The sequence below is a fragment of the Ornithorhynchus anatinus genome, chromosome 20 (genome assembly GCF_004115215.2).
Source record: "Ornithorhynchus anatinus isolate Pmale09 chromosome 20, mOrnAna1.pri.v4, whole genome shotgun sequence".
NCBI lineage: Eukaryota > Metazoa > Chordata > Mammalia > Monotremata > Ornithorhynchidae > Ornithorhynchus > Ornithorhynchus anatinus.
Window position 1 is genome coordinate 3,907,503 of NC_041747.1, and position 26,125 is coordinate 3,933,627.

At 45.8% G+C, this 26,125-nt stretch overlaps 2 protein-coding genes and 1 long non-coding RNA gene across 7 annotated transcripts in view; 2 read left to right on the forward strand and 1 right to left on the reverse strand.

The window, feature by feature from the left end:
* Positions 1-10,739, reverse strand: part of LOC100079951 (NEDD4 binding protein 2 like 2) — a 31,673-nt gene extending 20,934 nt beyond the window's left edge. For 2 of the 5 annotated variants that reach the window (XR_005661160.1, XR_005661159.1), the window contains exons 1-4: positions 10,614-10,739; positions 8,335-9,707; positions 2,352-2,476; positions 857-945 (exon numbers count right to left, since the gene is read on the reverse strand). Coding sequence is in view for 3 of the 5 variants with exons in the window: in XM_029048043.2 (XP_028903876.1) it covers positions 857-945; positions 2,352-2,476; positions 8,335-9,707 (1,587 nt within the window). In the remaining 2 variants the exon portion in view is untranslated. Of the gene's footprint in view, positions 1-856; positions 946-2,351; positions 2,477-8,334; positions 9,708-10,579 lie in introns of all 5 variants that reach the window. The other 3 variants (XM_029048043.2, XM_001510814.5, XM_029048044.2) reach the window with 3 other exon arrangements.
* A 152-nt stretch (positions 10,740-10,891) lies between these two features.
* Positions 10,892-17,708, forward strand: LOC120639036. Its single transcript, XR_005661173.1, has 4 exons — positions 10,892-11,141; positions 11,449-11,551; positions 16,180-16,453; positions 17,419-17,708. It is a non-coding gene; the product is annotated as an uncharacterized LOC120639036 (long non-coding RNA).
* Positions 17,709-22,396: 4,688 nt separating this feature from the next.
* PDS5B (PDS5 cohesin associated factor B) overlaps positions 22,397-26,125 on the forward strand; it is a 102,453-nt gene continuing 98,724 nt past the window's right edge. The window contains exon 1 of the mRNA XM_039914922.1: positions 22,397-22,418. The gene's annotated coding sequence lies outside the window, so the exon portion shown is untranslated. The remainder of the gene's footprint in view (positions 22,419-26,125) is intronic.

The window sequence follows — 26,125 nt, forward strand, 5'->3', positions numbered from 1 at the left end:
ATTTTACAAATGAGGAAACTGTGATACAGGGAAATTCATTTATTCATTCAATCATATCTATTGAGCGCTTACTGTGTGCAGAGCACTGTACTAGGCATTTGGGAAAGTACAATACAAGAGTAAATTAATTGACTTGCCCAAGGTCACACAGCAGGCAAGTGGGGGAGCCAGGATTAGAAATCAGGTCCTCTGACTCTAAAGCACTCTTTCCACTAGGCCAGGAACAGCGTTGATTGACAAAACCTAGCAGACGGGTGGATTCAGCCCCCGGGCCATAAGTTTGATATGCTCAAATTTGAAATTTTTTTTTAAAAAAGGGAAACTATCCTCATAGAATACTTTATTGTATTTACAGATAGAATAGTGAGAATTAGTAATTGTACAATTGATTTGACATATGAAAGTGCTGAGAATGGGTGTACGGTAAGTTCATAAGTGTGAGAAATGGCTGAAGGAATTTCATGATTTAGGGGACTGGATCCTGCCCACCTCCTTCGGGCACCCCAACACTGATATATGGGAAAGGTGTAGTAAGGTGGGGGGAGGGAAAGGGTGTCACAGGACTCCCCACTCTGACTGGGGATGTGACTGCATTTGTTCTGAAGAGAACTGCTGGGACCCCTGCTAAAATGCAGGAGATTCCAGCACTTGCTCCTATTCTGCAAGTAGAAGGGGAGAGGGGAGAGGCGGGGGTGGTCCCGTAAGAGAAACCCAACCTGAGATTTTTATGGAGATGATCATCTCCAACAAAGAAAAAAATCAACCCCCTTTCTCAAAGACGTATGTCAACGAGAGAGAGAACAAAACAATGACCAAGACCGGAAACTTAAACTGTACTTTTTCATTTCATATTTACCATTTCCACATACGGTTTCATTTCCCAAGCTTGAGTATTTGTATTGTCTATTATAACTGGAGATCTTCCCTGATCGATAGCTTGCTTGGCTGCAATCAGAAATGCATTTGAGTAAAAACCACTTCCAAAAAAACAAAGGAAAATACTCCAAAGGAGCATATTTGTTGTAAAATGCTATTAGTCATACTTTTTTAAAAATGAGCTTTTAAAAAAGCCCTGTTTTGAAAATCTATGGTCCACTGATGGTCAAATAGTTCAGTTGGGAAGGGGACTCAGAAAAAGTCTGGCCTTTGATACAGACTGTAGTGATTCTCCACTTCCCCAGGCTCCAGAGAGCTTCCGGGATTTAGAATACAAGAATTATAGTTGGTATCAGGTGAAGTTACTCCTCAACTAAGGCCCACCCTGATGATTAAGCAAGAATAGTTGTGCGGAAATCTAAGTCTGAGAGAAAATTTACACTTCTCTCTGCTAAATAAAGACAGCAAACTCATTCCTACTTACAGGATTCACTTAAGCAATTGTGGATCAAAGATTAACCAAAGACTGTGAACCTTAGAATCTCCGCTGATGAGGGCAACAACACAAATAGACCAACAAGTGTGTATATCTCCCTCTTTTTAAATTATGATGGTATTTGTTAAGCACATACTAAGTGTCTCTCCCCCTCTAGGCTGTAAACTCACTATGGGCAAAGTATGTGTCTGTTAATTCTGTTGTACTGTACTCTCCCAAATGCTTAGCACAGTGCTCTGCACACTGTAAGCACTCAATAAATACCACTGGCTGGTTGATTATATGCCAGGCACTGTACCAAGTGCTGGGTTAGATACAAGATAATTAGGTTGGACACATGGGGCTCACAGTCTTAATCCCCATTTTACAGATGTGATAACTGAGTCACAGACAATGACTTGCCCAGAGTCACACAGCAGACAGGTGAAGTCAGGATTAGAACCCAGATCCTTGTGACTCCCAGGCCTGTGTTCTATCCACTAGGCCATGGTGCTTCTCAGTCGGCCACACTGATAGTGTGTTCTTCTCTTCAGTTTCTCCGTGCCTCGGTTACCTCACCTGTAAAATGGGGATTAAGACTATAAAACCATGAAGGACATGAACTATGTTTAACCTGATTACCTTTTTCTACTCAGGTGCTTAATACAGTGCCTGGCACATAGTTAGCGCTCAGCAAATGCCATTTTTTAAAAACTATACATTTGCAAAAGAAATAGTGTGTCTTCTTCCTGGCTATCTTGGTAGTTGGGGCAGCAGTTGGAGTGTCTGTTAAATTTTCAATTTCAAAAAAGTGTCACTTCCACTCAGAGAATTACTGCCCTGAATGAAGTCGGTATATCCTCTTGGAATGAAAATTTAATCACTTCGCTTGGTGTCAGGGGCTTATGTATTCACGGGCCAAGCCCTGCTTAGGTCTGATCAGGAGCCACGTTCTTCTGCTTGAAAATGATCCGAAATGATTCACCTAACGGTGCCATACCTCTATTCTGGTTCCAGTCATGTGCATCACCAAGGAGGCTCACATTATACATATAGCCATCTTGTTGACGGAAATAATCATCCGTGCTGAACACAATCCCATCACGACTCTGACCAAGCAGAACTCTGTCAACAAAATCAAAGCAAAGCTGCTAAAAATATTCCTTGTCCCAATTTACATATAGCAATAAATACAAATCTCACAGTGCTGCACCTATCTGTAGAAACCACACAAAAGTAAACCAGTAAAGTACAGTCAGTCGAAAAGATGAGGAAAAAATAGCCTTAATAAACCATCCTACAATGACTACCAAATTCTGGCCAAAAGCAAAGTAATGAAAAGTCAGGCAATTACAGTCTATTAGTTGTGTGTAAGAGTATTTGTCCTACAATTGGAAAACATGCATGTGCACAGTAAGAATTTGGTTTCTGCGGTTGTCTAAACACATACGCATGCACACAAGCATACACTCTCCTCTCCCCCCAGAGAAACTTACAAAAAATCCTATCTGAAGCCTTTTGACCCCAACTCTATCTCTACTAAAAAATTACAACCCCACCTCCAGCTTTCAGATAATACTGTAACTACTGTAATGTTTGAATTTTTCCTCCTTCACAGAGGCCAGACACCTAATTTTTCAGGCTCGCTTCTGGTATTTTCTTCTAGTCCAATTATTCTGATTCCTAAAATTCTAAGCTTCACATACCTTTAAACCCTCTTCCAGCTCAAAAACTAGCCAAATGAATTAGCTCAAAGTTCCTCTAACTGAATTCAATACCAAATATACAACATTCGCATACAGTAACTTATTTCTACAGAGATATAAGCTATTAGGAATATAAATGTAAAATGGAAACTGACTGGGACTCACGTTCAGGCAGCAAATAATAAACCAAAGTGGGCCATTTTCAGAACAATGAAATGAACTCCCAACAAAGAGAAATTGAGCAAAGGCTGAGGAATCATCACAGTTGAACAACTGTACAGACTCATAATTTTTGATTATAATTCTTCTAAAGTCAGGCTTTGTATCTGAAACTCTCCAAGTCAAAATAAATATTAGCATTTCCAACTTAGCTATAAAACTGAAATTAAACTCATATTTATATGAAAATTTGTCAATGAGAGAAAAATCAGTCATCAATCAGTACTATTTATTGCATACCTGGGGGCAGAGCACTATACTGAATGCCTGGGAGAGTTCAATAGATTTGATAGACATCATTTCTGTCCTCAAGGAGTAAAGAAATCAACCCAATGTTTTATTTCACCAACACTTCTATATTGCCTTCAGTAGCCACTGTTCTTTTAATAAAATAACTGACAATTCCAAGGTAATTATTACAACAATTTTATTTCCTGCAAGTCAGCCTAAATATGATGTTGAAATTTATCTAATTTATCAGACTCAAATGGGCAATGTATTAAGTGCTGGTGCAGATACAAAATAATCAGGTCAGACATGGATCCTGTTCCATGTGGGGCTCACAGTCTAAGTAGGAGGGAGAATAAGCATTTATCTCCCTTTTAAAGGTGAGGAGAGTGAAGGACAAAGAAGTGAAGTGATGAAGGTTTCACTTGGGGTTGGGAGGAAATGGAAAGAAGAAGATGGACAAAAGACAGAGACCCAAGTAGGGAGAGATTACAAGGACCAAGGAAGACAGATACACACCCCCATTCAGACACACACAGTCACTCTACTCTTTCACTTCATCCCTAACTCATTCTCAATCATCCCTCCACTGCCACACACATATTTTCATAACTACATGGAATCATATTTATTGCATAGCTACTCTTTACAGGGCACTGTACTGGGCACTTGGTAGAGTACAAGAGAATTAGTAGCCTTTATCCCTGCCCTCAAGAAATTAAGCTCCTTGTAGGCAGGGAACATGTCTATCAACTCTGTTTAATTGAACTCTCCTAAGTGTTTAGTATAGTTCTCTGCACATAATACGCACTCGATAAATGTGACTGAGATGGACAGACACAAAAGAACATTATAAATAGGAAGTAATACAGTGTGTAAGTGCTACGGGGCAGTCTAAGTACATAAATACTTAGGAAGCTAAAAGTACTGACATGGGAAGTGGAGGATAATCAGAGTGGCCTAGTGGATAGAACATGGGCTTGGGTTCTAATCCTGGCTCTGCCACTTGTCTGCTGTGTGACCCTGGGCAAGTCGCTTAACTTTTCATTGCCTCAGTTACTTCATGTGTAAAATGGAGATTAAGACTGTGAGCCCCATGTGGGACAGGGACTGTGTCCAACCGGATTTGCTTGTATTCACCCCAGCGCTTAGTAGAGTGCCTGGCACAGAGTAAGAGATTCACAAATACCACAATTATTATAGGATAAAAGATGGCGAGATTAGTGTTGTCTGTCAGATAAGTGCAGGTGAGAGTTCCGAGAAGGGGAGGGGAAGTGAGCAAGGGGTCAGTGGCAGGAGAATTGAGAATGAGGCAGTGACCAAGATAGCTTGAGTGGAATGAGGAATGTGAACTGGGCGTAATGAGAGAAGAGGGTGGATAATGTCAGAGAATTGACTGAGTGCCCTAAAGTCAATTGTGAGGGGAAGAATGAGCAACTCTTAGGGATTTTTGAGAAGTGGGAACCCATTTGTAGAAAAATGTTTTAGAAAAATGATCGAGGTAACAAACTGAACTGGGGAGGGGAGGAGAGCCTAGTGGTAGGGATATTGGTGAGGAAGTTGTTACAGGATATGACAGGTCCCTGGACCACTACCAATCAATCAATGGTATTTATTGCACACTCACTACTCCCCCGATTAGACTGTAAGCCTGTCAAACGGCAGGGACTGTCTCTATCTGTTGCCGACTTGTTCATCCCAAGCGCTTAGTACAGTGCTCTGCACATAGTAAGCGCTCAATAAATACTATTGAATGAATGAATGAATGAATGAGTGCAGGGCACTGCACTACAGACTTGGGAGAGTATAACAGCATTGGTAGATACGATCCCAGCCCTCAAGGAGCTTACAGTAGTTTCTAACAGTCTTATGTCATGGTAAGCCATTTCGGTGGAGAGGAAGGGGGTGGATTCTGGAAATGCTGTAGAGGAAGAAAATCTGGTGACAAGCTGAATATAGGCGTGGAACGAGAAGGAGGGGTTCTTAGTTTGAGAGGTGGAAAGGATGATGGTGTTGTTAACCGTAACAGGAAACTGAGGTGAAAGAGACGGTTTGGGAGAGAAGATGAAGAGTTCACCCGTTCAGGAGCCCACCACTCACTCCAAACACTCACCTCCACACTCACATAGAGACACACTCACTGAGATTCACACACCTATATGCCTCCTTCCATGCCTCTTTAATCCAAACACGTATTATGCCAGAGTGATAATTAGCCTCTGCAAAGAAAGCAGCATGTCCTCTTTTTCCTTGCCATATCCTTGAAATCAAGGGCAGACCCAGGGAAGTGGTGACTGTTCTAGTTTCACAAATACACTGTAACATATGTGCATATAGGGCATGGAACTGGGAATCAGGAGACCCAGGTTCTAATTTCTGCTTTGTCACTGGCTTGCTGTGTGGCCCTGGTCAAGTCACACCCTCTCTGTGCCTCAGATTCCTCAACTGTAAAGTGAGATTAAAAAAAGAAGGAAGAGTGGGTGAGTTTAAGGTGGGACAGGGACTATGCTCTGTTAAGATTATTCTGAATGTGCCCCAGCCCCTTGGAAATGTTAAATATCACAATTGAGTGTCATTCTCCTTGATTCTAGGTGGAGGCAGTAAAAAGCCCAAGATAGGGAGGATAATGTCCAGGAAACAGTGGAAACAACCAGCCTTGGCCTCTTCCTTCCTTCTGCACTGACCTCCCTGCTGCGGAATCCAAAAAGCGGAAAAGCGGAATCCAAAAAGCTCGACACCGCAATGGGAGTGGAGGTACAAGAAAATATCTTCATCATGACACAAAATAGACTAGTAGTAAAAAAGCATCCTTGGGACAAATAATCAAGCTATGCCTGAGATAAACTGCTCAGGCACAGTTCCAATCTCCCCACTCCCCAAATACCTCTGATGATTACCCATCCACCGCCGCATCAAAAAGGAACTCCTTACCTTCGGCTTTAAGGCACTTGATCGGCTCTCTCCCTCCTAACTTACTTCGCTGATCAATTACAACCCAATCCACACCTTCCACTCATTTAACTCCAACCTACTCGCTGTCCCTCAATCCTGCCTGTCTCACCACCAACCTCTTACCCACATCCTCCCTCTGCCCTGGAACTCCCTCTCCCTTCATAGGGAACAGACCACAACTCTCCCCATCTTCAAAGCCTTACTAAAATCTTATCTCCTCCAAGAGGCCTTCCATGACTAGGTTCTCATTCATCTCTTTCATGATGCTCACGATGCTCGCTCCAACATGAAATTGCCAATTTCTTTACTTGACCTTTTGATACTCTTCTCTGATACTATACACTATATACCGAACCTTATATATTTGGGTCTGCCCTCTCTCTTCCTTCCTGTTTAGGCCTTCAGAGATCCCTCCTCCTATAAGGACTTCCTAACTGGGGAAAAAGCAAAGTAATGAAACCTCACCACCAGCCCATCTGCGAAGGCAACAAACACAATATATAATATCATTTTAACAGGGTTGCCAACTTCTCACTTAGAGCCAAGACCCCATAGGTATTTCATAAAAAATGAACAAAAAATCCCTAACCCACCATTCTGAAAATCCTGCATCTTTCACTGCCAAACCAAATTCCTCCTGGCCTGGGATGCTTGGGAATAGGGGTCCAGGAGTAGTTTGAGGGGCAGTGCTTCTCTGTTGCCAGATAGCCCTGTCAAAGCTCTCCAGTCCAACAGCTTCTGTTGCCCTCTGACACAACACCTTCCCCCAAACCTTCACCCCAATCCTCAAATAGGTGCCTTAGGGGATTGACCAAAAAAAAAAAAAAAGGATGACATTTAAAGTTCCAAGAAGCATTACACATTTCCCGGAAACTGTCTTAAAAAGGATGGTAATGTTAGGTAGTAAACTTAAATCTAAAACAAGTCAAACCATCACCCATATTTTAGCCTTCTAAACAAATACCAAATACTTAAACGCTCCCCAAAAAGTTTTACTTCTTCCCTCCCAAGAAGAGGTGCAAAGGCAAAAATAATCCAAGTTGGCATTTTTTCAATTGCCATAAATTTTCACATTCTAAGCAAGCGCCTTTTCCAAGACAGATATACACTAAAAAGCCTACTTCATCATAATCTCCTTTATCATTATCGGAGCATTATCAACATGAATTAAGCATACACAGAGCACTGAATAAAATATTTTCTATTTGTGTCCCATATCTAAGTACCAAGAAAACTAGATCTACGTCTATTCAAGTTGCTCTGAAGAGTACCTAGAAAAGCATCTAGAAAAAGAGGGCATGGAAGCCAATTTGTTTTTTGACAAGAGAGGGAAGGGGTTTAGCTTGTGCAAAGGAGAGGGGAAAAGACTTGGCTAACCAAGGTTTGATCTCCTCTGATCCAGCCCTTCTTTTGACCTGGTAGTGAGACTATCACCTTATCCCCCACGCTTCTTATGCAGAACCTCCTATACACATCCTAGGCTCCACATCCACCTTCCCCCTCCCCTGAGTGCTGGTAGTTGAGAAGTGGCAGGCATGCCTTTCCCCCTCACATGTACCTCCAGCTTTAAACAGCCCATCTTTGCCCCAGCACTTGGTTTAAAGTGTCCCCACTCTGCTACAGACTGGCAGTGTAAAATAAGTGCCCAGGAGGGCAAAGCACACAGAGAACCAGAAGAAGAGAGGGACAGAAACCCTGTTAGGACAAAATTAAAAGTCTCGCCATCATAACGTATAGGCTATAAATATAACCACCTTCACTTCCCACCATGAAGTGGGCCACCCATGTATGAGGCAGCTTTTTGTTTGCTGTTTATTAGATTATTTTCTAAGCCATTAAACACCCAAGGATGCATTCAGAATTAAACCATTTCCCTACCGAGATAGGGTTGTCTTTCCTGAGCCAGGTAGGCCTCTTAAAAGGATCAGTAACTTCTGCAGCCTCTTGAGTTTTTCCTCTGGAAACTGATGGCATGTAAATCTATCTGTATCATCTGTCCTATACATAGCTTGGGACCAACGTTCTTCTCTGGTTTCACAGAAACCATTATTTACTTGTCCACCTTGATCACCGTAGCCATTTCTAGAGGCCAGAGTGCTCCGGCTACTCCCATTATGATCAGGATACTTACTACTGTGATCAAGTAATGGATAGGCCCAATTCATAATACCGCTATTTCCATGATCTCCATCATAATTCTGAGGCAACCTATCACTCTGGCCCTGGAAAGTATTTGGTAGACAGGGTGTCGAGGAAAATCTTTGAAAATGCAAATGACAGTTGAACTTGGAAGGTGGAGGAGGGCCTTGAGGCACTATAAAAGTCTGCATTGGGTGCCATTCAGGCCTAAAGGGAGGTGCAGAATTATTACAAACTGTGGGCTCTATTCCTCCACTAAAGGCATAGTCCATTCTCCAACCACTTGAGTCATTATTGAAGTAATTCTTATCACCACAGAATGGCTGTTTATCACTGCACTGAAAGTCTTTCTTTTGGTCATCAGACATTAAGGAGTCATTTTGATTATAGTCATAATATGGAATAGGTTGTTCCTGAGAAGTTTCCAAGTCCTGATTATTGCCATCTGAATCTTCCTTATCACTTTCAAGCTGCTGGATTTCTTTATAAAACTGGCATAATTCATCGTCGATTTCAGATTTACTCTTTTGTTTGTTTTCAGGTCTACCACATGGTGATGGATTTTTCTTTCTGTTGGCTTCTCTGTTATGCCGAATAGAATTTTTCCTTTCATCGCACTTATTTTCATCCGGAGTTTTGTAGATGGGTCCTATAAAGGCTTTGCTTGTGCTATATTCTTCTACCTCTTCTTTCCTGGTAATAATAGATGCTTTACTGGTTTGTTCCTTAATCCATATTTCATCAAAATTATTTTGTCTTGATGCCTTATTGTTGTCCCCGGACACTACTGGAGAATTCATAACCTTTGAGACTTCTGAGTCATTGGATTTAGTAACCACTGGCTGATTCCCAGAACTTAACACACTCAAATTTTGCAATATATCTGTAGTGTCATTGGTGTTCTTTTGTGTTTTACCCTTCTCTTTATCACCAACATTGGACAATGGAATCCAATCAGTCCATCTTTTCTCAGGGAATCCTTGAAAGTCTGCACTACCATCATGGGAAACCACATAAGCTTCTTTTGTTGACTTCAGTTTTTTTGGGGAAGGTCCATTCGTTAGCTCTTCACCGAACCCCAAAGACTTTGTTTTATTTTCCCCATATGGCATCTGGGGGGGGGGGGGGGAACAAACAAACAAAAAAACACGTTAAGAGGGATGAACTGTGCACATGTGGTTTACAAATTTCTAAACAAATTGAGGCAAATCCAGTTTAATGTAAGTTTCAAAACAAAATCCCGAAGCACCAGGTGTTCGCTAAATATCAGATATTAATTGACTGCTCAAAATGGACAGTTCGCTCCGCAATTAGCAATTCCCAGGTTCTAAACTCTTAACTGGTCAGTGGATTTTTGGCTGTAATTTTTTTTTTTAAAGGAGGAGGCCTTCGGCTTAGTTTTTGAAAGGGTTTTCCATCTATTTCCCCCCCTTTCCCTCTCCTCCTCCCCCTCCCCTCAGCACTGTACTCGTCCGCTCAACTGTGTATATTTTCACTACCCTATTTATTTTGTTAATGAGATGTGCATCACCTCGATTCTATTTATTTGCTATGGTTTTAATGCGTTGTTCATCCCCTCGATTCTATTTATTGCTAGTATTCTTGTCTGTCTCCCCCGATTAGCCTGTAAGCCCGTCAAAGGGCAGGGACTGTCTCTGTTACCGATTAGTGCATTCCAAGCGCTTAGTACAGTGCTCCGCACATAGTAAGCGCTCAGTAAATACTATGAAATGAATATTTTCCTGGGCACCGCGCCAACGGCCACCCTGTCCCTTTCGCTCCCCCCCCCTTCGGGTCCGCCCCAACGATCCCTGAAGTCTCCCAAGCGCTTAGCACAGTGCTCGGCACGAAGTGAGGGCTCAGTTAAATTCGACCGACAGCTTTCCTCCCCCTCGTCTCCCCTTTCTCCTCAGGATCCGGTCCCCAGCTCCGCCTCGACCGCGCCCTAGCCTCCCTACCCGACAGGCTTCCCCACAGCTCCAACCTGAACAAAAACCCTCGGCTAGGAAGAGACCAACCTCCGGGAAATGGGAGGGGGGGAAAAAAAAAAAAGCAAATTTGAGGAGAGGTCCTAAGGTCGGGGGCCGGAGCAGGGAGGGGAGGGGACAGTCCTTCCGTCTACAAGATGGCGCTGGCAGGGACTGTCACTCGGGCAGGGGCCCCGTTGCCGCAGGGCACTATGGGGGTTGTAGTTCGGAAGGCCGGAAGCCCGGTGGCCTCCCCGCGGTGCCAAACTACAACTCCCAGGATCCTCCGCGAGCCGCGCCGGGCCGTTGACCAAGCGGGTCAGAGGGCGGCATTGCCCTGGATTGGGCCAAGGACCTGCGGTGGTCGCTCGCGTCGTGGTCACCCATATCGCGGCTAAAAGGGAATAATTCCGGGATTCCTCTGAGCCTAGAAGGGGCCCCACCGTCCCGGGGAGTTTGGGGAAGTCCAGGCATCCGGCCAAAAGCTGCAGGACCAGCGGAGAAGACCTACACTTGGAAATGGCAAAGTGCCACTTTGAGGCATAGGGGCCCGCTAAATACATTATTTGGCCACGCCTGGTATGCACCCTGTGGGCCCGCAAAAGGAAATTGTGGTATTTGTTAAGCGCTTCCTATGTGCAAAGCACTGTTCTAGGCGCTGGGGGATACAAGGTGATCAGGTTGTCCCACCTGGGGCTTACAGTTTTAATCCCCATTTGACAGATGAAGTAACTGAGGCACAGAGAAGTGAAGTGACTTGCCCAAGGTCACACAGCTGACTAGCAGCAGAGCCGAGAGTCAATTGCATTGATTCACTGACAGAACAAAAACAACACTCCCGAATAATTAGCAGACATTCCCTGCCCATAACTATTTTACACTCTAGAGGACAAGGAGTTTGAACTGCGGGATCAGTAGGATGAGAGTCTGGAAGCTACAGCCAAGATCCTAACACTACTAATGACATTCGGGCGATTGCCTTTTTCACTGTAAGTAATAATGTGAACGAATTACACTAAGGTCTTCTTTCCCTACAGGAGTGGAGAAGCGATGCGAGCAGCTGTGTCAATCGATCAATTAACGATATTGCGCGCTTAACTTGCAGAACACTGCGCTAAGCACTTGTGCCTCTCATCCTCTAAGGGGCTCCGATTAACTCTCAAAAATCCCTCCTCCCGTACGTACACCGTATAACACTTTTTCCATCATTAATCTTTTAAGGAGGCAACACTTCATCGAGAAACCAGGATACACAGTCACCACAAGAGATATTGGCTTAACTGAAATAGGGAAAAGAAGTCTTTTTCCAGTCACTCCAAAGGGAGCTTTGCATCAGTGCTTAGTAGAGTGCCTGGCACATAGTAAGTGCTTAACAAATACCATAATTATTACTATTATGTGACAAAGGAGATAGGGAAAAGGACAATAAAACCTATGTTGACAATAAGTCTGTATACATATTTACACTACAGAAATCTTGCTCACCCTGGGCTTATACAGCATTTCATTTCTGTGCTGTACTAAGGACAAGCATTTCCAGGATTTGTTTTCAGCTCCCCACTATGCGAAAATCATTAAATGCCTGTATTTTGCAAAAAAGTAATGGATTAGTAATCATTCCAAACACAGGCTTCCCAAAGAGTCTTGCTTTGCAGGTAATCACTGTCGGCAGAAAAAAACTTAGTTTAACATCAAGATCATTGCAGACAACTTATAGGCAATCTTTCAAATAAATTAGTCAATATATTTGCTTTCCTTTAAATATTTAAAGACTATAAAGAAGGCTCTGTGCCGAAATTTAATGACCTCACTAATTTTCCTTCAGTGATAAGATGCCTAGCATGTGCCATCACCAATATTTGGGCCTTATCTTAAAAATAAATATGACTTTAAAACAGATTAGCATTTCATTCCATAGTGATCATTTTCCGACAAAAAAAAATTCATTCTGTGTTTCCCCACTCCTCAAGAACCTCCGGTGGTTGCCCGCCCACCTCCGCGTCAAACAGAAACCCCTTACCATTGGCTTTAAAACACTCAGTCACCTTGCCCCCTCTTACCTCACCTTGCTACTCTCACACTACAACCCAGCCGGTACTCTTTGCTCCTCTGATGCCAACCTACTCATGCCAACCTACTCACTGTACTTCGAGCTCATCTGTCTCACCACTGACCTCCATCTCTGGCCTGGAACACTGTCCCTCTTTGTATCTGACAGACAATTACACTCCCCACTTTAAAAGCCTTATTGAAGGCACATCTCTTCCAAGAAGCCTTCCCGACTAAGCCCTCTTTTCCTTTTCTTCCACCCCCTTCTGCGATTCTCTGACTTGCTTCATTTATTCATCACTCCTCCCAGCTTCGTAGCACTTACGAGTACATAACCATCATTTATATTACTATCTGTCTCCCCATCTAGACTGTAAGCTAGTAGTGGACAGGGAATGTGGCAGTTATATTGTTACATTGCGTGCTCCCAAGTGCTTAGTACAGTGCTGTGCACACAAAAGCACTCAATAAATACAGTTGATTGATTGAAGGATACCATTTAAGAGGTTCTTAAAACTACAGTGTGGATTCCAAAGAGTGATGTGAAAAGACTTTTATTCCGGAGGGATTTGAAAATGTGGAGTCTAAAGACTTGAGTCTTCTAAAGGGGAAGCAGTTCAGCCCTCACTGCTCTCCTGGATTCTATATGTAAACAGTTTAAAATACTGGTTATTCCACTGTCAATCAGCAAAATTTGGTTATGGGGGGAGGAAGTGTGACCGAAGGCCACATGCTTAACTCAGAAGCTAAAATTAGAATTCCTAGCAGGCGGCACTAATAGGAGAAAGAAAACCCAAGCTTGTCTCTAAGCAGTTCTCTGCAAACATTTCTCGCACCTCGACATTGCCTTGAAGCTCCCATTAAAAGTAAAGGAATTTTGTACATGGAAGAAATTTGTGAAGTACAAAATGAAAGTTTCTATAGAAGTTTTTCCACCCTCCAGAAGTAACCTGTTACTGTTTACACTTAAGATTTCTTTTCTCGTGTGGGTTATTTTTACCATTAAGCAGTTTCGGTTTTAATAGATTGAGTGCATCAGCCGTTTTGTTTGAAGGGATCTGAATATGAAGGATGTGCTGCTTCAGCCCATGAGAGCTTTCTTCTAGTGATGTTACCTCACCAGTAACTTATTATTATTGTTGTTGACCTAGATCCTCTGCCCTGTCTTGGGTCCCCCCTTTATCCTCTAGGGCCTTTCAGGGAGATTGGGGCCTAGGGAAGCGGAGGGGGAGGAGGAGGAGGATGGAAGGAAGGAAGGAAGAATTTCCCCAGCAATCAATAGGTATTTATTGAATGTCTATTGCGTTCACAGAGTACTGTGCTAAGCGCTTGGGCGAGAACAGTAGAATTAGTCGCTGTGAACCCTCCCTCAAGGGGCTTACAATCTAATAAAAGTGATAAGAATTGTGGTATTTGTTAAGTTCTTACTATGTACCAAGTACTGTACTAAGTGCTGGGGTGGATTCAAGGTAATCAAGTCAGACACAGTCCCACAAGGGTCTCATAATTTTAGTAGAAGGGAGAATGCCTATTTTGCAGATGAAGAAACTGAGGCACAGAAAAGTTAACTGGCTTGCCCTAGGTCATACAATAGGTATGTGGCAGAGCCAGGATTAGATACCAGTTCCTCTGACTTTCAGGCCTGTGCTCTTTCCATTTTTCCACACTACTTCTCAAGGTTCTAGAGGGCTATATGTGTTTTCGCTTCTGTTCTTTTCCAAGTTGTAAACAGTCCATCAGTCAATCACTCAGTCGTATTTATTGAGCACTTACTGTGTGCAGCGCACAGTTCTAAGTGCTTGGGAGAGTTCAGTTTAACAATATAACACATTCCCTGCCCACAGTGAGCTTTCAGTGTAGAGAGGGAGACAGACATTAATATAAATAAATAAATAACAGGTAGGTACATAAGTGCTGTGGGGTGGGGAGGGGGGATGAATAAAGGGAGCAAGTCAGGGTGACGCAGAAGGGGTGAAAGAAAAGGAAAAGAGGGCTTAGGGAAGCCCCCTTGGAGGAGGTGTGCCTTCAGTAAGGCTTTGAAGCAGGAGAGAGTAACTGTCAGATATGAAGGAGGAGGGCATTTCAAAGAGCAGTCAGGGGCAGAACGTGGATGAAGAGGTCCGTGGCGAGACAGAAGAGATTGAGGTACAGTGAGTAGGTTGGCATTAGAGGAGTGAAATATGCCATCTGGGTTGGAGTAGGAGAGTAGCGAGGTGATGTAGGAAGGGGCAAGATGACTGAGTGCTTTGAAGTCCCTAAAGATGAATCTGTATTAATGAATGCGTAGAGATGACTGTGGAGGTCAGCATACGTTTCTGATCAGGATTCTTCCTGTTTTAATTCAGATTAGACTCATTTCTTAGTGTTTTGTGAGGGAAATTTAAATATGATAGGTTCAAAGGCTTTGGATAAAAGTTTTGGATGGAATAAAATAATGCAACCAAGTGATTTCAAGTTCACATATGCAGAGAAATGGGTTAATCATCCGAGAGGCCTATTGGATCTACTTTGAAGATATTTTTGCCATTAAATATATTTTTACAGAAATCTTTTAGTGCTAATTGGGCTTTAAGCACGCTGTACCTTGTATTTAAAAGACCAAATTAGACTATTGTTTTGACAGAATTTTAAATTCCTCAACAGTTCCACCTGCTGGTTGCTTAACAAAACTAGCATTGATAATAGCATGTTTGGCATTTGTCAATCTGCACATCTTTGGAAGAAAACTAATAGATTTAGTAGGAACCTCAATATTTTCGGTACTAGAACATAGGACACTAATGACTTACCCTAGAACAATGGCATGCCAACCTTTATGGCCATCCAGAGTAGACTAGCATGCCAATTTTTTTATCCAAAGGTGAATGCTGAAAACTTAGTTTGCTTCAGAAAAAAATCAATCAATACTATTTATTGAGTGCAGAGCTCTGTACTGAGCACTTATTCAGAGAAGCACAATGATTCCCACTGGTCTTAATGACTAAGTAGCTAGGATCACAGCTAAAATGTTTTCCCTCAGGCATTAGTGTCTACAAAGAGCAAACTGTAAGGTGTTTATTATCATTCTTAATATAATAATGATGGCGGTAGTATTTGTTAAGTGCTTAATATATGCCAGGCATTGTAATAAGCACTGGGGTGGATAAAAGCAAATCGGGTTGAATGCAGTCCCTGTCCCACTTGGGACTCACAGGCTGAATCCCCATTTTACCCATGAGGTAACTTAGAAGTTAAATGACTTCCCCAAAGTCACACAGAAGACAAGTGGTGGAGCCAGAGTTAGAACCCAGGTCCTTCTGACACTCAGGCCCATGCTCTATCCACTAGGCCATGTTGCTTCTGTAAAGCAAACAAAAGTGAGTGGACCCTACCTGCTGCTTAATGGCCTTCCTGATCCTAGCCTAAAGGTGAAGTACTCTGACTGGAAACTCTTGGATGACCACGATGTCTCCTACCAAGAATGGCAGAGAAAGAACTTGAAGTGAAGCAAATGGGTTTGGGGAGCAGTCTTCACAGCATCCACAAATCTTTACGGGGGATATTAATGAGGAGGCATTTATTCACTCAGATTTACATCACCACCGTGCCCGAGACAACTGGCGATTTGCAGCCTCGCCTCCTTGTAAGCTCTTGGCTCCCCCAACCACGCCTGATCGAACTCGGCCTGCTGCAGGAAAAGGAATGGCATCCGTGGCACGAGGTCTCATAAAACCTCGGGAAGGCTGGCAGCTACGGTGATGGTTACTGTGGCTTTGGGGAGCAAGAACTGGGTTATTTGGGATTCCCAAGGACCAATCAACAATTACGCGTTTAATGCCACTAGCTCTTCCCTGAACCAACAGGTAGGTTCCATCCCATCCTGCCTTCTGTGACCCCAGCCAAAAGAACAACATTCACAGCATAGGCGCCCACAAAACTCCGGAAAGGCTGGTGGCTGCTGTAGCTATGGGTGTGCCCCAAACTCTGGACCCCGAGGAGCCTGACATTCTGCTCTTCTAGCCACTGCACCCTAATCATTTTGTTCACATTTTATTTATTTTTTGGTTATGTTTTACTGTTTCACCATTCCTGAGGTGTCGGGCTCCAGTCCCTTCTCCTCGCTTCTCATCTTAGATTTTAATAATGTTGGTATTTGTTAAGCGCTTACTATGTGCAGAGCACTGCCCCTGGAGAACAGAAATCATGTCTAATTGCTACCCGTAAGCTCATTATGGGCAGGGAGTGTGTCTGCTCATTCTCTTGTATTATACTCCCCCAAGTGCTTAGTACAATGCTCTGCATATAGTAAGCACTCAATAAATAAGACTGCTTGTATATTCTCTCCCAGCGCTTAGTACAGTGCTCCGCACAGTAAAGGCTCAACAAATACTATTAGTACAGATTATTTTACTCCAAAAAATACCACCACAACTTCCATTAACATTATCAACCTTTTTGAACATGAACCTTTTTGTAGCACCCACCCTATTTAATAATACAGGTCCCAGCCTAACTGACTGCTCACTGAGAGCAGGTGGAGAGACTTCTTCGGGTGCTTGATATTCACCCCACCTCCAACCCCACTGCACTTGCGTACGTATCTTTAAACTACATATTCTAAATCACTTGTTTATTCATATTAACGTCTTGTCTCCCCCTCGAGCCTGTAAATTCACTGAGGGCAGGGAACATCTCTATTCATTCTGTTGCATTGTGCTCCCTCAAGCTCTTATTACAGTGCTCTGCACATAGTAAGTGCTCAATAAATGACTGATTGAGGGGAAGTCTAGCCAATGTGAGCATCTGTTTTTCTTTCATTTTGTTGCAGAGACTACAGACAATTAGACGCTACCCAGGTGCCTGGGTGTGGCTGAGATGATCTACATACATCTAACAGTGCATTCCACGCTAAAGATTGTCCTTTACTGGGCAGATGTCTTGCTATTTATAGAGACTGCCATTGCTTTAGTTTGTTAAAAAATGTGATCTTTCTAAACCATCTGCTGGAAAGCAAGCCTCTCCTGCTTGAGTGTAAACTCTCCTTCAGGGTAGGTACTGTGTCTTCTCTTTTCCTCTCTCAAATGCTTAATATAACTGTTTTCCTTCGCTCTTTGACTGTGAGCCCATGTGGGACAGGATGGTGCCCAATCTGCTTATATTGCACCAATCCCAACATTTAGTACAGTGCTTGGCAAATGATAAAGTGTGCAACAAAGACTAAACTGTTTGGATATGTTCATAAAAGTGGTCTACAGTAGGATTATTAATATGGGCTCTCTCTAACCATTAGGTGAATGTCAGTAAAACTCAACCACCAGTCAATCGATCATTTCACACGGCTCTTCCAAATGGAGTCTTGTTAGCGGTAATGGAGACAGACCGCTAAAATGGACACACCATTGTTTTGTCCCATCAAGGACATTTCTTCTGTAAACTAATAACTCTAAAGGAGCCTTATAAATCCCTTGATAAGTTAACAGTTTATCTTAGAAGGTCTGGGAGTTGTGCTCAGAGAAGCAAGTAAAATTGTGTTTCACTTCCAAGAAGTTTTCCCCAGGGAATTTTAATTTTTCCCAGATCACATTCTCACAATGATCACCTCAGCCCTTTTGTATCACCTTAGCACTCCCAATTACACTTCTGTACATCTCAGGTTACATTTTCTACTGTTTGAGTATTTCTTCCTCTTATTATTAATGATTTTATGCTCATCTCCCCCATTAGATTGTACCTTTTGAGCAGGGATTGGGTCATCTATGTCTACTGTGTTCTCCTCATCGCTTCGTAGGCACACTCACTAAATAATTATTGATTATGGATGATTGACTGGTTGGTCCACAAAAAAGAGCCAAATTTATTCAACCAGCTCTAGATCTAGTTTCCTCTTTTGTTTTATGGGATACTTGTGTAGCATACCACATATCCTGAGGTAGCATTAAGTACTGACAGACTATTATTTCTTGAAATCCTGTGATAATGTAGCTTTTTTGAGACGCTATTGTTTGCTTAAGGATATGTGGAATGGACAAGTCTCCTTGATTCCATGTGCAATAACTCTGTCCAGCAAGCTGCACTGAATTTCAGATTTAAGAACCTCGGGAGGATGCATTGCTTAGTCAACTCTGCTGGGATTTGAATTAATAGTTCCAGGGAATATAGTGGTTATAATATATCAACATAATCTCATTACATTTTGAAGAACATAGGTAACTACCGAGGCATCCAAACTTGTCTTACCGCCTCTAGCAGCATCAATGACAATCCTCATTACACCCCTCTCCTGTATTTTATTAGCCCCCTGCGCTGGCCATGGTCAGAATATGGAAGCAGTTGGGTTTAGGAGGAGGATCTAAGTACTAAAATAAAAATCAACTACAGGATTTATTGAGCACCTGTGTGCAGAGTACTGAATTAAGCAACTGAGAGAGCACGTTAGTCAGGAGAGACAATTTCTGCCCAGAGAGTGCTTAAACTGTAGTGGAAGTACTGTAGAAAAGCGTAGGAAAGAGAATAACAATAATACTGAAAAACTTTTGAGATGACTGGTTGAAAGCTAGTCTATATATTGTGTGGCAGCAGTGTGATTAGAATACACACTTCCTCTTAACGGTAAACTCTGTCTCTGCGCTGAATTTGCATGATCTCTGAAGGCATCGATTGTGCCTACCCTCAATTGCAATAATAACAATAATGATGGATAATTATGGCACTTGTTAAGCACTTACTATGTCCTAAGCCTCAAACTAAGCACTGGGTAAATACGAGATAATCAGGTCAAATACAGCTTTACGCGCCCAGTCTAAGTGGGAGAGAGAACAGGTACTGAATCCCCATTTTTCAGGTGAGGAAACTGAGACCCCAGGGACGTTTAGTGACTTGACAAGGTCACACAAGCAGGCAAGCAGTGGACCTGGAATTAGAACCCAGGTCCTCTGACTCGTAGACCCATGCTCTTTCTCCTAGGGCACCCTCCTTCTCCACTAAGCCCCACTGTATTGTCATTATAGTGTTCTGCACACAATCAGTCCTCAATAAATAGAATTTTTAATGGTGTTTGTTAAGCGCTTACTGTGTGTCAAACACTGTTCTAAACACTGGAGTAGGTTCGGATTAATTAGGTCGGACGCAGTCCCTGTCCCACACAGGGCTCACAGTTGAAGTAGGGGAGAGAACAGGTATTTAATCCCCGTTTTACAGTTGAGGAAACTGAGGCAAAGAGGAATTACTTGACTTGCATGAAGTTGCACAGCAGGTAATTGGCAGTGCTGGGATTAGAACCCAGGTCCTCTGACTCCCAGGTTCATGCTCTTTCCACTAGGCCACGCTGCTTGATTGAAGGCTGGGGACAGGGACTGTCTCCAACCTGATTTGTTTGTGTCTACCTCAGTGCTTAGTAGAGTGCCTGGCACATAGTAAGCACTTAACAGATACCATAATTATTATGTGGTGAGTTGGGATTAGAACTCATGATCTTCTGACTCCCAGGCCGCTGCTCTAAACACTAAGACACACGTGGGACATGGACTGTGTCCAACCTGACCTGCTCATGTGTTCTCCAGTGCTCAGCCCACTGCCCGGCACATCCTCTAGACTGCAAGCCCGTTGTGGGCAGGGATTGCCTCTCTTTATGACTGAATTGTACTTTCCAAGCCTTCAGAACAACGTTTTGCACACAGTAAGCGCCCAATAAATACGAATGAATGACTAAACGCCTAAAAAATACTATCAAATATGATTGAATGCATCAAAAAAGTGTGGCAACTACTAAGAGGAGCAGTATGGCCTAGTGGCAAGAGCCTGGGCTTGGGAGTCAGAGGCCGTGGGTTCTAATCCTGGTTTCACCACTTGTCTGTTGTGTGACCTTAGGCAAGTCACTTCTCTGTGTCTCAGTTCCCTCATCTGTAAAATGGGAATTAAGACCCTGAGCCCCACATGGGACAACCTGAGTTCCTTGTATCTCCCCCCAGCGCTTAGAACAGTGCTTGGCACATAGTGAGGACTTAAATACCATCATTGTTATTATTATTAACTTCTCTGTGCCTCAGTTCCCTCATCCGTAAAATGGGGATGTAGACTGTGAGCCCCACGTGGGACAATCTGATGACCCCTGCCACCCCCCCGCCCTGCTGCCAAATTGTACATTCCAAGAGCTGAGTACAGTGCTCTGCACATAGTAAGCGCTCAATAAATACTACTACTACTACTAATAATGGTGGTATTTGTTAAGTGCTTTTTATGTGCAAAGCACTGTTCTAAGCTCTGGGGCGGGGGGGATACAAAGCGATCAGGTTGTCCCACATGGGGCTCACAGTTTTTAATCCCCATTTTACAGATGAGGTAACTGAGGCACAGAGAAGTTAAGTGACTTGCCCAAAGTCACCCAGCCGGCAAGCGATGGAGTCGGGATTCGAATTCATGACCTCTGACTCCCAAGCCCGGGATCTTTCCACTGAGCCAATGAACAATAATAGTGGCATTTGTTAAAAGCTCTGTGCCAAGCACTGTGCTAAGCGCTGGAGAGGATACAGGGTGATCAGGTTGTCCCACGTGGGGGGCTCCCAGTCTTCATCCCCATTTTCCAGCTGAGGTCACCGAGGCCCAGAGGAAGGGAAACGGACTTGACTAGAGTCACATGGCCGATTGGAGCCTGTGACCTGTGACTCCCCAGTCCGGCCTATTTCCTCCGAGCCTCAGTCATCATAATAATGTTGGTATTTGTTAAGCGCTTACTAAGTGCAGAGCACCTTTCTAAGTGCTGGGGTAGATACAGGGTCATCAGGTTGTCCCACGTGAGGCTCCCAGTTTTCATCCCCATTTTACAGATGAGGTAACTGGGGCTCAGTGGAGTTAAGTGACCTGCCCAAAGTCACCCAGCTGACAAGCGGCGGAGTCGGGATTCGAACCCATGACCTCTGACTGCCAAGCCCGCACTCTTTCCACGGAGCCACGCTGCTTCTCTCGTCAGTGCCCTGATTAGGATTCAACTGTATATATTTCATATTTGTTAATGAAAGGTACATCGCCTTGATTGTATTTAGGTGCCACTGTTTCCGAGATGTGCTTTCCCCTTGACTCTATTTATTGCCATTGTTCTCGTCTGTCCGTCTCCCCCGATTAGCCTGGAAGCCCGTCAAACGGCAGGGCCTGTCTCTATCTGTGGCCGCCTTGTTCGTTCCAGGCGCTCAGCACAGCGCCCTGCACATAGTAAGCGCTCCGTCGATACCCCTGAATGAACGAACGAACGAATAGGCTTCGTTTTCCGAGCTGGTAAAGGCGCTCTGCAGGGGGGGTGCGGGCCCCTTTCCGTCCTCAACCTTCAGGCCCCGACCTGGAGGTGGGGAGAAGGGGGGGGGGGGGGGGGGCGAGTTGTCGGGCTCCGCTTCGTTTCGCCGCCGCGTGGGCGGCGCGCATGCGCGCGGGGGCCCGCCCGCCCCTGCCGCATGGGAGGGCGGCGGCGCGGCCGGCAGGGGGCGCTGCGCCCCCGCGCGCCTCGCGCCGCCGCCTCGCGCCGCCGCCGCCGCCGCGCGCCGCCCCTCGCGCCGCCGCCGCGCGCGCGCTCCTGCCCGCCGCCTCCTGCCTGCCTGCCTGCCTCCCTGCCTGCCTGCCTGCCTGGCTGCCTGCTGCCCCCTCGGGCGCCGTCGGCGGCGGTTGGAGCGGAGCGGACCCGGCGGTTGGCGCCATTTTGAAGCGGGGGAGAGGCCGAGGGGCGGCCGGGCGGGCTGCGGGAGGGAAGGGGAGGGACCCGGGGGGGGGGGGGAGGGAGGAGGAGGAGGAGCAGCGGCGGCAGCAGCCTCGACCGCAACGGAGCCCCCGGCCCGGCCGCCCGAGGTAGGGAACGGCGCCTTCAGCGGGAGAAAATGTCCCCGCGCCGCCCACCATGCTGGGGGGGGGGCCGGTCCTGGGGGGAGGGGCGCCGACACTCTCTCTGTGTCTCTCTCACACACACACACGAGTTTCCGCCTTTTGCCCCCCGGGTCCCCCGTTGGGGCGGGCGGAGGGGGCCGGGGCTGCGGTGACCTTGGCGGGCGGCGCCCCCGGCTGAGGAGCGGAGGGCGGCTCCGGCTCTCTCTCTCCCTCTCTCTCTCTCTCTCTCTCCTCCTCCTCCCCCGGCTTCTCCCCTTCCTCCCTCTCTTTTTCCTCGTCGTCGTCGTGCTCCGGTTCGGTCCGGTCCTGTCCGGTCCCGTCCCGCTGTCCCGGGCGCCGGGCCGGGCTGGGGCTTTTCCCCGGCCGCCAGGCGGGAGCCGCGTTTCTCCTCTTCAGTCCTCTGGCGGGTTTTCCCTCCCTCCCTCCCTCCCTCCCTTCCTCCTCGCCCTCCCACCGTCTCTTGTCTCCCTCCTTCTCTCCCTTCCAACGTCTCTTGTCCCCCACCGTCTCTGTCTCCCGCCGTCTCTGTCCCCCACCGTCTCTGCCCCCCACCGTCTCTTGTCTCCCGTCGACTCCTTTCTCCCACTGTCTCTGTTTCCCTTCCAACGTCTCAGTCCCCACCGCCTCTTGCCCCCCACCGTCTCCTTTCTCCCACTGTCTCTGTCTCCCAACGTCTTAGCCCCCTCGTCTCTTGCCCCCCACCTTCTCTTGCCCCCCACCGACTCCTTTCTCCCACTGTCTCTGTCTCCCTTCCAACGTCTCAGTCCCCCACCGTCTTTTGCCTCCCCACCGTCTCTTGCCCCCGACCGTCTCTTGCCCCCCACCTTCTCTTGCCCCCCACCGTCTCTTGCCCCCCACCGTCTCTTGCCCCCCACCGTCTCTTGTCTGCCACCGACTCCTTTCTCCCACTGTCTCTGCCTCCCTACCAACATCTCTGTCTCCCACCGTCCCTTGTGCCCCACCGTCTCTGTCTCCCTTCCACCGTCTCTGTCTCCCTTCCACCGTCTCTGTCTCCCTTCCACCGTCTCAGTCTCCCTTCCACCGTCTCTGTCTCCCTTCCACCGTCTCTGTCTCCCTTCCACCGTCTCTGTCTCCCTTCCACCGTCTCAGTCTCCCTTCCACCGTCTCAGTCTCCCTTCCACCCTCTCTGTCTCCCTTCCAACCTCTCTGTCTCCTTTCCAACGTCTCTGTCCCCCTCCGTCTCTTGTCTCCCTCCATCTCTTGTCTCCCACCGTCTCTGTCTCCTTTCCTCTTCCCCTCCCCCCGTCTCTGTCTCCCTCCGTCTCTCCCCCCCCCCCCACTGTCTCTGGCTTTTCTTCCCCTCCCTTCTTCTTTCCGTTCTCATTATTATGGTTATCGTTATTATTACTATTCGTATCGAGCGCTTACTGTGTTCAAAGCACTGTACCAAGCGCTTGGGAGAGTTGAACATTACACATTCCCTGCCCACAACGAGCTCCTTCTCTCCTCGCCTTCCCCCCCCCGCCGTGTCTCCCTCGTCTCCTCCTTCTCCTCCCTTCCTTTCCCTCATTGTGGTTATTATTATTATTGTTGGTCTTATTTTGCGCTTACTGTGTGCAAAGCATTGTACTAAGCGCTTGGGAAAGTACAGTATAACATCAAGTACATTCCCTGCCCACCACGAGCTCCCTCTCTCCCTGCCTCCTTCCGCCCTCCCCGTGTCTCTCTCCGTCCGTGTGTCTCCCTCCTTGTGTCTCTCCGTGTGTCTCTCCATGTCTCCCTCTGTCCCCCCAGAGCCTCCCTGCTGTGCCACCTCCCTCATCCCCCCCCAGATGGTCTTCTGTCCCCCTGCCATGTCTAGGGGGATGCTCCCCCCTTCCCAACACGTTGTGTCCGGGCGGCGCGGGGATGGGGTGGGGAAGAAACCCCTTCCTCGGTGCCAGCTCCCACCCCCTGGACCCAGAGGTTAGGGTGGGGAGCCCCCCGGGACCTGCCTAAATTGGGGGCGCTTGGTTGGGGGGGTGGGCCGGGCTCCCGGGTGCCACCGGTATCTGCTAAGCCCTTGCCCGGACCAGGGTACAGAGCTGAAACATGGGGTCAGGGCAAAGGTTGGCACCGGTGGCAGATGTTGGCTTTCCCTACACCCTTTCCTTTTTTTTCCCCTCCTGATGGTCAGTCGGTGGACTCACGAGTCCGATGGTCTCCTTCTCCAGTCCTAAACACCGAATTTACCAAGCGAACCCGTGCCGCACTCCTCCCCTGGAATCCTCAGCCCACCAACTGCAACAGTTTCCCTGGCCTAGAATCCTATGTTTCTGCCTTGATGGGACAGTAGATAAAAATAATAATGTTGGTATTTGTGAAGCCCTTACTATGTGCCAAGCACGGTCCTAACTGCTGGGGTAGATAGCGGGTCGTCAGGTTGTCCCACGTAGGGCTCACAGTCTTCATCCCCGTTTTACAGATGAGGTCACTGAGGCCCAGAGAAGTGAGGTGACTTGCCCACAGTCACACAGCTGACAAGTGGCGGAGCTGGGATTAGAACCCATGACCTCGGACTTTCAAGCCCGGGCTCTTTCCACTTAGCCATGCTGCAGATGGTGGCAGTGGGGTTTGATTTAGGAGAAAGAGGTCGTAACTCTCCTGATTGGCATTCTCGATCTCGGGACTGTGAAGCAACTCCTTAACCTAGTGTGAAACATTGGGTTTTGTTTTTTTTTCCCCTCTTTTTATACCGTCGTGGTGGGTGGGGACTGATCAGGTACCATTCTATATACAATTTAAGGGATAACAGATCATTCAATCTTATTTATTGAGCAGTTACTATGGGAAGAGCATCCCGCTAAGAACTTGGTAGAGTACAATGTCATAGAATTAGCAGGCACCTTCCTTGCCTCTAACGAGCTTATAGTCTGCAGGATAACAGACACACAAACGCTTCCAATATCCTTTTGTATTAAAGATATTTCTGGAGTCTTTCAGGGAAACGCCACACGCTGTGCTCTCCTCTGGAGAAAGGAAAGTTTACCTTCTTAAAGGTTTGTTTTTAATTGTAGGGAAGTTCACCGTAAACAATTGAAAATGCTCTTTAAATGTTGAATGGCTAAATGTTGAACGGCAGTCTAATCACCGTGCTCATTTATGAGATGTAGAAGCAGGTGTAATAGAATGTTTTTAACTAGGAGTTTGAAATATAAGAAAGCTCAACATGGCAATATAAACTACTCCACTGCTTTCCCCTAACTGTAATTTGTGTGTCTGTCTCCCCTGCTAGATTGTAATCTCCTTGAGGGTAGGGATCATGGCCTGCTATCCCTGTCGTTCGCACCCGAGTGCTAAATGCAATCCCCCAACAAAAGAAATGTTCCGTAAATACTACAGATTGAAGGAGACCAAAACTTCAGTTAATCAACACTTTTTGCTAAGCCCAGCTTGACCATTTTAAAGGAAGTTTTCATAGTTATGAACAAAGAGATTCAGGGATTCATTTTCCAGCTGCAAGGTCAACTCAGCCTCATTAAATCAATAGGTTAGCGTATTTAATCTTTATTTTTCAAATAGTTGAAAACCCAGTTAAATTTTGCTCCTTGTAAAAAATGGATGAACTCCTCAAATGAGGACTGGAAGCCTTAGATATTGTACACCTAAGTGACTGGCTCTGTCAAGATTGACGATAGCAGCTGATTTTTAACATCTTAAATGGCCTATTA